The 12,166-nt window shown below is 32.2% G+C and overlaps 1 protein-coding gene across 1 annotated transcript; it reads left to right on the forward strand.

The window, feature by feature from the left end:
- The first annotated feature begins 4,322 nt into the window (after positions 1-4,322).
- LOC148276528 (UDP-glycosyltransferase UGT5-like) lies at positions 4,323-11,926 on the forward strand. The gene is made up of 4 exons (XM_088234132.1): positions 4,323-5,590; positions 7,908-8,130; positions 9,994-10,210; positions 11,602-11,926. Exons 1-4 carry the CDS (start codon positions 4,730-4,732, stop codon positions 11,867-11,869), a joined length of 1,569 nt encoding a protein of 522 aa, XP_088090258.1. The 5' UTR covers positions 4,323-4,729; the 3' UTR covers positions 11,870-11,926.
- Positions 11,927-12,166: the final 240 nt, after the last annotated feature.

Here is a 12,166-nt window from a genome sequence, read left to right on the forward strand (position 1 = left end):
GTCCTCAAGTTTTATTTTCTTTATAGTCTTCAGTACCTCTTTATCTTTTTCCATCCGTCAGAGAACATCATCGTTTCGGACTCTATCCACCCAGGAGATTTTTAATATCCTCCTGTAGCACCACATTTCAAAGGCTTCGATCTTTTTTGAAGTGTTTTGGGTGAGTGTCCACGTTTCGACGCCGTAAAAAAGTACCGAGAAGACGTAACATTGAGTAATGCGCATTCGGAGGTCTAAATTAAAGTCTCTACTGCAAAGAAGGTCACGCATCCTGAAAAAGCAGTCTCGCGCCACCTCTATTCTGACTTTGATCTCTTGCGAGTGATCCCATTTATCATTCAGCCAGCATATACTACACAATTGACTTTAACACTACAATGTCTTACCTGATTACTTAAAAAATGAAAACAAAAACATGAAAACATTAACAGAATGTTAGTAAAAAGCGGCCTCCGTGGTGTAGTGGTTAAGATCCTAGATCCTTGATTCATGTATGAAAGGTTCCGGGTTCGATTCCCGGTGAGAACAAAAAAATGAATGTATTTTTTTTTCAAGCCTGGGTGTTCTGTGTTTTAATTTACCGCTGCAATTGGCCTTTTGTGGTGTAAAAAATGCATAATAGCTAAAAGTGCATATTAAAAAATTTAAAAAAAACAAACAAATCAAATGATTATATAAAGTAGCTTCTCGTGTTTCCTTAAATTTATCTAATTCGATCTTCCTTTATCAAGAGTAAGGTCCTCTGCAAATAGATAAAGTGTCCCGCGTTGATAGTCCAGGCTTGAGACTGACGCGTTTCATGATTGATTCCAAGCAATTACAAGATCTTGTCTAATATATTGCATCCGTTGTCAGAGATAAATTGAACGCACATAGGAACACTTGATCAAGATCCATCAATACAGTTTGAATTATTTCTTTACTAGATTGATATCTCAACAGAAACAAAGAAATTATTACGGATGGGAATATGTTGGAGGTTCCGGCTTTATTATATTAAGTTAATGTATAACGTTTTAAAAACCTATTAAGTCTGCAGTCTGGTAAAACGCGCGCAAAATTAGGAAATCATACGATTTTGCAATTTTAAAACGAATGTTTTTTTTAATCGCGCAATAATAAAAAAAATAAAAAAAACAATAATTAGATAAGACCAATAATTTTAAAAGGTATTTCTATTAAAAATATACTTTAAAGTTTTATGTAACTAAAATATAATTACTTTTAAATCGGCAGATTACGCCCTTTCAAATTTAGACTTAACTTAGGTATCTAGGATCTCAATAAAGACTAAGTATTCAATTAAAGTTTCTTATAATAATTAAAAGATAATAAATTTAACATGAAAGTGGCAGCAGAAAATTTTTATTTTTATGTTTTTGAAAAGAAATACAAGCATTTTAAATTACATACATTTTTCTTTATTTCTACGTAAAATTATGCCTTTAGTAATACTTTAAAAAAATATATTTATTAAGACATTTTAGTTAAATTTTTTTTTGAATTATTTTATTAATTTTTTAAAAAGAGGATAATTCTGGTTGTAATATTCAATTTATAACAACATCTTACTAACGTTTTTACGACCTTCATGCCTGCCCTTACCGCTACCAATAATGTACCAAGGAATGTAAAGAAAGAACCTGATTGAGATCCATAAAAAGCGAATGTTGTTTGTAAACATTCATAAACAAACTTTTTTTAAAAACAAAAAAAAACATCTTTCATTCTCACCGAATGCAACCCTGGTAGGTCGATGACAAGAAGATTTATGCTTCTAATTTTTTTTTTTAACAGATTCGAATGGAAATTTTAATATCTACGAACACACGCAGCGCAGAGATCTACATTTCGCTAAAAACCGCACGTAAATCGGTTAAGCCGTTTAGAAGAAGTTCAGTGACATCATACGTATATAATAATTATATATATGAAGATAATGTTTTAACATAATAAATACTTCAAACATTAAGAAAAAATATTTACATTTTATACAAAAAACATAAAAAACGTATTTTTTAAGCTTTCCTTCACTTTATTTTCTTCGAGCAACTTTTTGCATAGTTTTAAACCCCTAATTTTATCGGCCTCGTGATGTAATAGTGGTTCGTGCGTTTTCTTAGCATTCAAGAGGTCTCGGGTACGATTCCCGACATGGTTGATTTGAAATATTTATTTATTAAGGTGTTTTCACACTAGAATATTTCATAGTCTCTGGACTGGTACCTGAAGCGTAAAACTGATCATCTTACCTTCATGTTATAAAAATGATCAAAATACGCTGCAACTGGTGTACTAATGCAGTGCCCTATGCACCATTAGGTGCGGAAAGGGAATGATGATGATGAAACCCCGATAAAATTAGTTTGAATACTGTTTTCTCCTTATTAGTAATCTTTTTTTTTTCAATCTCTTAATCAAATTGTATGTATGGCATTTTAGGTTAAATTTCATTACAGTTTTCATTTAACTTTAATTGCATAGTTACATTTTAATTGTTGCTTTACTGTTTTATGAAAACGTATTTTTTTTACAAAAAAAGTTTACCAATTTGGGTTCTTGTAATTTACCCATACATTAAAATTGTTTGTATATTTGCAACTTCCATTTGTTGAGTGTATTAAAATTTAAACACGATTGCAAAATATATTTATCAAATTTCTACTTATGCATTAATACCCGTATGCAGAGACAAACAACCTTAAGGTGAGGAAAGTACATTCTATTGTCTTCACCTTCGGGTTATTCTCTGCATTTGAAATTAGAATGTACATTCCTCACCTTAAGTTTTGTCTCTGCACACTCTGGGTATAAGTATCAAACAAGGGAAATTGTGTGATATAACAAAATATTTGTATGGGTCACAAATATTTTGTACATCACCTTCAAAGTAACCGAATACCGGACTGGTAGGAATATGTATCTGATGATCTCTGAATCTGAGTACTTTTAGTTTTTATTTCGGAATAAAAAACCTTTTGTAAACTGAAAAATAATAACTACTCGTCCGGTTTTCTTTGTGACCGATAAAAATATTGCTATCTCTTGTACATATATTTACATTTATCTATAAATAAGAGTGAACGAGAAAGACATCAAGCTCTGAGGATTCTGTTTTGAATTCTGTTTCTCTGTTCTAGTTTGTAGTTATCTTGAAGATAACGCAATGTAAACAATACTGTTACAAAGATTCTCAAAGTTTAATTACGTATTCACATACCTACCAAAACCACACTCCACTTTTTTACACACGCATCCTCACACAAAACTCGCACACATGCACTTCTATGAATTATATGTAACTGAACTGGATTTTTATAATTATATTAATGTGTTGTAAACTGATTTGGCTTTATTTTATGTTTTTTTTATTATGTTGTGTATATTTTTTGTATTGCTGTTGTTTTTATGAATAAACAAAATTTAAAAAAATAAAATAAAATTAAGATTCGGAAGGATACTCATATTGGCCATTGTGTCGAATAATGGAGAAATTTAATGCTACCAGAAATGTTCAACACGTGTAGGACCAAATAAGAATGGAAATATTAAAACGTATAAAACAAGCCACGTAAAAAAGCTTTCTAAAATTTACACTGACGTATAGTCAAAAACCTGGACACAGAAAAATACAATTCTGTGTGAAATACAACCAGAACTCTGGACGAGTGTTTTCGACTCGATGGCTGCTCTCAGGTAAACAATCCCAAATAACGAAATTGAATTGAGATAGGTTCGCCTCGTTGTGAAGTAGTTGGCGTGTTCGCCTACCATTCATGAGGTCCTAGGCCCCGATTACAATGGGAAGTTAACATTCATCTTAAATTTTATCGACAAAGTAAAATTAAGTTTTCTGTATGAAAAGCAGAATGCGTGTTCATTTTTTTCTTCTAACCATGTTCAATTATAGGTTACCGACGAAGATACTTTAAATGCTCATGCAAATATACTCATTTTCGTACACAAATATCGTTTTTTCTTTATAGACAGTTGAAAATAACTCTGTTGATTTCCCATTGTAATCGGGACCTTGGGGTCGAATTATGACTGAGTGGACGTAAAATATTGATTTTAAAGATTATTTTAACTGCTCTTTTTCATTGTTTCTGTACTGGAACCCGAACGTTAGACTTACAACCTTACCTTCATTTGATATATATTCACAGAATACTGAATGTTTATTGCTACAAATACCTACAAATATTATTTTTATCAACGAAAATCATTGCTTGTCAAATCAAGTATTTACTTGGAGAACCGCTGGTTAAATGAAAGTTAATAATTAAAACTTCAAACAATATCATTTAAGTGTAAATATCAGACTTTATTATTGTCGCTGTACAAGAAGATTGAGTTTATTGCCTCACAAGCAATACATTGAACGTCAGTTATCAAGATTTGTATCACTTTTCATATAAACAATGCAAATTTAACTATTGTCTTCTAGAATGTCTACGCTACAGCATCTGTAATAACTTTGTGATAATGAAATTTATAAGTGCATTCATCATTGACAGAACACGTGCATAGCACAGAAGTGCATGGTTACGTGAACAAATAAGTCACTTATTACCATAAACCACACAAGGCGTACAATATAATGTGCATCAAAACTGAGTTAAAGTTATTAGTAACGTGACGTTTGTAACGGTTTAAACGAGCGTAAGATTGAATTTGACTGACGTAAAGTTTACATGTATACAGACATTTCCAGTGAGTTCTAAATTAAATGTTTAAATTAATAATGAATTACAAGTGGGATTTTGTATATTTTTTAGTTTTGTGCTCGGTTATAAGTGCAGATGGCTTCAAAATACTGGCAATATTTCCACACACTGGAAAAAGTCATCATATAATGTTTGAACCTTTGCTTCGTTCTTTGGCTGAAAAAGGACACGAATTAACTGTCGTAAGTCATTATCCATTGAAGAACCCCCCACCGATCTACAAAGATGTCAGTTTAGCAGGATCCATGCATCTTAATGTTCACATCTGTGATTTTGATGATTTTTTATTCCTGAGCGGAGTCGGCAGCGTCTTACGTCACATAATGGCCACATACGAACTGTTTGATTTGGGAAATTTGAACTGTGACGCCATGACTGGGCACCATAATGTCAAGAACTTAATGTCTTCGAACAGCACGTTTGATGTTATTATTACAGAACAGTTCAATAGTGACTGTTCGTTTGGATTAATTAAGAAATTCAAGGCTCCCGTTGTAGGGATAGCAACACATGTTCCGATGCCATGGACAAGAGAAAGATTTGGCATCCCAGAAAACCCTTCGTACGTACCAAGTCACTTCTTAAAACACCTCAGATCTCCTACTTTCTTGGACACTGTTGAGTCTTTTCTAGTCAATAATTACTACAAATTTGTTTATTACATAAACACCCACGTTTTCGAGTACAGATTTTTAAGAAAAGGCTTTTTGGAGTCAAGACAAGACTTGGATGATATATCTAGGAATTTGAGTATGCTTTTTGTGACTACATACTTTCCTTTACACGGAGCTTTGCCTCAAGGTCCAAATGTAGTGGACATTGGAGGAGTTCATTTACCCAAACGTCTTAATAAATTAGACCGGGTAAGTTAATATAACAAAATCTTTAAAAAAAACAATTTAATAAATGTAATTAAATATATGTAAATAACCACTTACCGAATTTTCTATGTCTACCGGTTTCGAGACGTACCCGTCTCTTTGTCAGGACATCAATTGAACCAACATGCAAAACCCACTATACACCTTCACCATAGTTGTTGCACAAAAATATAAAACCAACACGACATGCATTTTAATAAGCACATGCACTGATTAGGACAAACATGCACTGATTAAATTATGAAAATATTCTGTTGTTTGATGAATAAATGAAAAAGTAGAGGGGATGGAAGGAGGAGGTAAGCTTAATAGATTTAATAGGGTGACCATTACAGTGGAACATCTTATAAAGGACTATATTGAAAGTTTGTTTGATTATTGATCAAAGGAACATTATTTTTTGAAGCTTTCCTAATGTGAAATATTTCAATATTATTTACTTTTTACCCTTTATTATTTGTGTGTAAGATTTTAACTCCTGTATTTTTTATAAAGTAGTGATTTTAATTGATTAGGTGATTTGCGAATTCAGAGAAATTATTATTGTAAAGACACCTCATGTTCTTTAACACGAATATCTAAATTTATTGATGTTCTTCCAACGTAAACTGAAGGACAAGAATTGCATTTTAATTGGTAAACACCTGAATTATTAAATAAACTATAATTTATTTTTTTTTAAGCAATAATTTACCAATATTGTTATTTGTATAAAAAGCAGGGTTGATATTATTTGATAATTGGTTTGCATGTTGGTTTAATTAGTGTCCTGACGAAGAGACGGGTACGTCTCGAAACCGGCAGACATAGAAAAGTCGGTAGGTGGTAATACAAATATTCAATAATATTTAGCAAAATGTTTGACCACAAAGTTAATGCTTTAAATATTAAAACATTTTGTTAACTCTTCGAAGACTGTGCTGAAAAAATCCCTTTGCAAAGGGTGCTGTACTATTGTGTTAAAATTTAACGTTATTAATGGAAAGTACCACTAAATTTATGTAATTTAAAATGCTTGAATTTCTTTTCAAAACCGAAAATGTACAATTTTTCCACGGCAGTCCTAATTTTCAATTTGTTATCTTCAAATCATTAGAACTTATTTGACTTTAACACTAAACCATGTTTTTGTATAAGAATCGACGTACCAAAGTTCGGTCTAAATTTTAAGAGGCGTAATTATGCCGGTCAAAAAGTAATTCTATTTTAGTTACACAAAGTTTAAGACATTTCATGTGAAATAATGATATTTCATAGATTGTTGTGCTTTTGATGTTTACTTTTACATTTTTTTCGTATTTACGTGTAGGTATACTGTATTAGATCGATATTTTAGAATCTTTTTTAAGATTCAAAAGAATTTTGTTTCTCTTTGAATATAATATACTTATATTTTGTACCTTTTTTAAAAAAAAGAAACCTTTCTTTTTAAAATTTTATACTCACGCATTGTTTAATTTTTTTCATGTTGAATTTTTCGTAATAGTTTTTTTTTCACGTTTCCTTCGCTAAAATGTTCTCCATTTCTGTTGTAATATAATAATTCTCTCCGTGGTGTAGTAAGATGCTTGACTCAAGCACAGAAGGTTCCGGATTCGATTCCAGGAACACAAAAAATAATACGATTTTTCACCACAAGCCTAAGTGTTGTGTGCTGTAATACACGTTTGCAATTAGGCACCCTGGCCTGTTGTGGTGCAAAAAATAGGTATGTATGTATAACTCCCTAGGGGATTAAATTCAGCCCTTGTCTACAGAAATTTGGATAAACTCAACATATTTTTGGTACAGGAAATGTTTTTATGTGAGATTTTTAGCTTTTTGTATTCCATTAGGCGTCAAATAACCTTGAATTGCAAATTATGAAAATTATTGTTAAATCAATAAAATACAATGTAACTAATAGGTAAACTACAATGTAACTAAACGCTTGAAAATAAAATTGAATTGATAATATGCACACAGCCCATTTAAATCTTTAATAATCTCTGATTTATGTGTGAATAACAATAAGTTTTCATATAAATCATTCTAGTGTGCCTACTAACATAAACTTGGTTCACCGACATACACTAACACATAACATAAGGTTATTAAACATTCAAACGCACGGTATACACGTATTGTATTATCCAATGTATTTATTGTATTATCTAATTATTTATTTTTTAATTAAAGAAATTATAAATAAACCACAAAACTTCCTCATTACACACAACACTCACAGCATAATCCACTTTTGAACGTGGTTGCCGAAAATATTGAGACATACTTATTTAGTTGTTTTTGTCTTTTTAAGGTTATCGATAAGTTTATCAACGAATCGAAGAACGGAGTCATATACTTTAGTATGGGTTCCATGATCAGGGGAAAGTCTCTGCCTCCTCTGAAGATGAAAGCTTTCCAGGACGCCTTTAAGGAACTTCCGTACAGGGTTTTATGGAAATGGGAAAATGAAACCATGCCAGGGAAATCAAAGGACATTATGATCAGACCTTGGATGCCACAGTATGAAATAATAAGTATGATTTTTCTTCTTCTTGTATCCTTTTAAGTTTCTCCAACGCGACGTTGGCAATCACTTTTAAAAACTAAAATAATGTAATATAACAGCAGAAAAATCCTCTTTTTGAAATATAAACCTTGTTTATTATAAGCAAGGTAAAAAATAATGCAATTCCCATATAAAAAAAAGAATATTTAAATAAACACTTCTAAGAAGGCCTCTTGTCTTGCGCTACCGAGTACCTCATTTCGGTCTTATCCCTTATGTTGCGCAGCTAATATCCCCGCCAAACTATGTTCCTTGCGCTGCTCATCACTATGCTCCTTGCGCTGCTCATCACTATGCTCCTCGCGCTGCCGCCATCTCGCCTGATGTGTCCCTCTCTGCCCACACACTGCTCTACTACAATTAATCGCGACGCTCCGCACTTGTCATTTGTCTTTGCTATACAATAGACTTTGATATAGAAACACCATTAAAAAATGACGCGTTCGTCTTGTGTGACCGCTCGATGCGTACTGCAACCGCGCGATTATGTGGCCAGCCACTTGCGCTTGTATTGCCGGTCCTTTGACTTGCGCTCAAAACACCGACGTGTGGCATGACAAGTAATGTTGTCACACAACGTCTCTGCCTCCTTTTCTTGCTACTTCCCGTGCCACTCGTCGAGTGTGTGGCAAGCCCATGGCGCTTGTCTTCTGCCCTGTCTATGCTGTCCCTCAATCTTGCCCAACATATTAATATATATGTAAGTTGGAGGTTTTCATATTTATGTCCACGTTTCCACGCAAGATAAGGAGGTCCTTAAAATACCACTTTGTGTAGATAGGGAATTAATGACCACGATACGAGATATTTATTAAATTAAGCTTAGTTCATAATCGTTATAATTATATCGACGCTGGAAAGAAAAGTTACCAAGCGTCATGTAAAAACTTTACAAAAGAGCTATTCACAGTTTTTTTAAAATTAATAAAGAATCTCGTGTTTAAATTTTTTATTTAAATTGAATATGAATCACGCTTAAATAATGCGTTTATACTATATTTTTTTATTAGCTAAAAAAATACAAAAACTTTATTTGGCTCTTCTGTAAAGTTGTTACATGTCGCTTGGCAACTTTTTCCTTTCCAGCGTCGGTATAATCATTGTATTTGAAGATTTCTCAGCTAAACTTATGATGTGTGATAAAAAAAATTAAAATTATATTGTTTACTTGACCTCAATTGATAATATTACATTTATCTTATATTACAGTGGAGTTTTGTCAATATTTGAGGTATTTTTAAAATTACATTTAAATAAATATTTTTATGTTACTCAATTTGATCATGAAATTTTACTGATATAAAAAATATTGACATTTAATAAATATTTTTGATATTGTGACTAACGAAAATATTTCAGTTTCGCAGACATTTTTGATGAGTCGATGAAAAGTCCGTTTTGAGTATGTTAAAATGTTTGTAGAAAAAAAAAGAAAAAAAAAAACACTCCGCTTAAATAATTGAAATCAACTTGGGTCGGAGTGTAATTCGAACCTGGGGCCTAGAAGAAAGACAATGACGAGAATTTTATTTTTACTTTAAAAAATTTATTACCTTTATTTGTTTAAAACTGGATGATTTTTATTATAAATATTTTGTGTATAAAAATAGGTGATGTCTAACCGTCGCAAATATTCTGGATTTTTCTCTGACAAGATTATTATTAATGTGAGATTTTTTAATACAGGTGAAGCTGTTGAGAATATGAACTTCTAGACATTTCATTTGCAAAAAATATTTCCAAAAGAATATATAAATCAAAATAAGTTTGGCCAATTGATTTTGCAATAATGAACATGTTAATAAATATCTACATTTATATGCTCTAATAGGTCACAGTAAAGTGAAAGCATTTATCAGCCATGGAGGATTGCTGGGTTTGACAGAAGCGGTTCATCGCGGAGTTCCAGTGCTGGTAATTCCATTTTTTGGAGACCAGTTTGTTAATGGAGCAGCGGCAGAAGAGAGTGGACTAGGACGAGTACTTCCATATGAAGATATTACCAAGGATACTGTACTATCAGCACTGAAATATATTTTGGATCCAAAGTAAGCGTCGTATACAAAGGTCTTAAAACAAATAAAAGCAAAAACATTTATTAACACACAGTCAGCTGTTAAGACTTAATCCAATTACTCTTATATATTATATATGTCGCCGCCAAATATTTTAATCAGCCACTTAACAAAGTGGCTAGACTGTTCATCATCAAAAACCTGATGCCTTGTTAAGTAGGCAAGCACGGTTAAGGCTCTCAGGAGGCATCACCAGTACATGGCCAAGCTAACCATATCACCTCCGCTTGATGACAGTTGTCACCGAAATTTTCTGCGTCCGTTCTCTTATTACTTCATTCCGCACTAATTTTAACCACCGCACACCCAAGATTCTTCTGAGAGACCTATTCTTCAAACTCAATATTTTTCTGTTTTGGGCCCTAGTGCATCCATAGAGAAGAATAGGTTTTATGCCGGCGTTATAAAGGCGGCATTTGGTTTTCACAGAGTAAATATCCGATCTCCATACAGCCTTCATACTGTTGAATGTGGCGCCTGCTACTCCTAGCCGTACTCCCAGTTCCTTTTGAAAGCTACCATTTTCCGTAACATATACTCCCAGATATTTGAAACTCTCAACCCTTTCGATGATTTGGTTTGACAGATTCAGGAGATTTTGGGCATCGAAGCATGAAGTGTTACACAGTACATGTGTTTTTAATAATAATAATCATAGTTTATTAACAAAATAACAATTACTTTATCTACTACATAAACGCTTAGGTAATAGATTTCTCTGGATCATGTCTAGTCTGCCTAACTAGGTACAACCTTATTAATCATTAATCGGGTTGTGGTCCTGTGGCTAGTGTCTCAGACTCACGGACCAAAGGTCCGTGGTTCAAATTCCACTCTACCCCAACTCGATTCCATTTTCTAATAGTGAGTTATTTACAACTCGTTGAAAATGGCCCTCAAAATTAAATATTTGGGTAAATCATAAGAACGCAAATATTTATTTTTTTATTAAAGAAAAAAAAAACCTGTTTTAAGGCAGACATTTTTATGCAAAAATAAACAATAACATTACTACTTACTAGTTAATTAACTTTAACTTTTTGGCAGATTGTGCTTGTCCTGAAGATGGCTTCTTAAAATTAAATAAAAGTGAAACTAAATAAAAAGTTTTATTGATATCTTTATCTAAACCATTATTTTAGTAATAGATGAATCACCGAATAAACGAATTATTGAATAAATAATTATATCGTAAATCGATCAATATACTCTTATAATTAAATGAACTGATTAAAAAATGACAAATATATAGAATAAGAAACTGCTGAGAGTTGGGTGTTTTCAATTTAATCGAATAAATGAATGAAAATAATACCACGAAAACACATATTTTAAATAACGCTTTTTTTATTTTGATATTTTAGAATGCAAGAAAGCGCTAGAAAAATATCGTCAATCTGGAAAGACCGTCCAATTTCTCCCCTGGACGCTGCCATTTATTGGATAGAACATCTGGCTCGTCATGGGGGTGACCATCTCAGGCCAAGTTCGGTGGATCTTCCTCTCTACAGATACCTATTGCTGGATGTCATTGCTTTTCTCGCGCTGTTGGCGATTACAGGAGTCTGTTTACTAACGGCATGCTGTAGAAGATTTTGCTGGAATGCAAAGGGAAAAAGGAAAAAAGATTAACTCAATTTCGAAATTTTCGTTAGTAAAGAAATACAAAATACAGGTTTTTAAAATTTATAATTGAGTTTTTTTTCTGTAGAAACCTGAAATTTTTTAGATTATTTCAATGATAAATTGTTTTAAAACTGATTTAATTATTTTAATGTAGGTTAAAAACAATAGATAACAAAATAAGAAGTGGTAAAATTTTTTTTTCATGTATTTGAATGAGTAATCAAAGCATATGTTTACCTAAATCGTCATTTTTTTTTCGAAGTTTTGATGTTATTAACAATTTTTTTAACTTGAAAATGAAAT

This window comes from Micrasema longulum, unplaced genomic scaffold, assembly GCF_059751315.1.
Source record: "Micrasema longulum isolate JH-2025_06_02 unplaced genomic scaffold, ASM5975131v1 h1tg001206l, whole genome shotgun sequence".
Taxonomy (NCBI): Eukaryota; Metazoa; Arthropoda; class Insecta; order Trichoptera; family Brachycentridae; genus Micrasema; species Micrasema longulum.

Coding starts and splice junctions, on each gene's coding strand:
- LOC148276528 (XM_088234132.1), top strand. CDS start 4,730: ATGTTTAAATTAATAATGAATTACAAGTGGGATTTTGTATATTTTTTA. Junction 5,591..7,907: donor GTCTTAATAAATTAGACCGG/GTAAGTTAATAT, acceptor TGTCTTTTTAAG/GTTATCGATAAGTTTATCAA. Junction 8,131..9,993: donor GCCACAGTATGAAATAATAA/GTATGATTTTTC, acceptor ATGCTCTAATAG/GTCACAGTAAAGTGAAAGCA.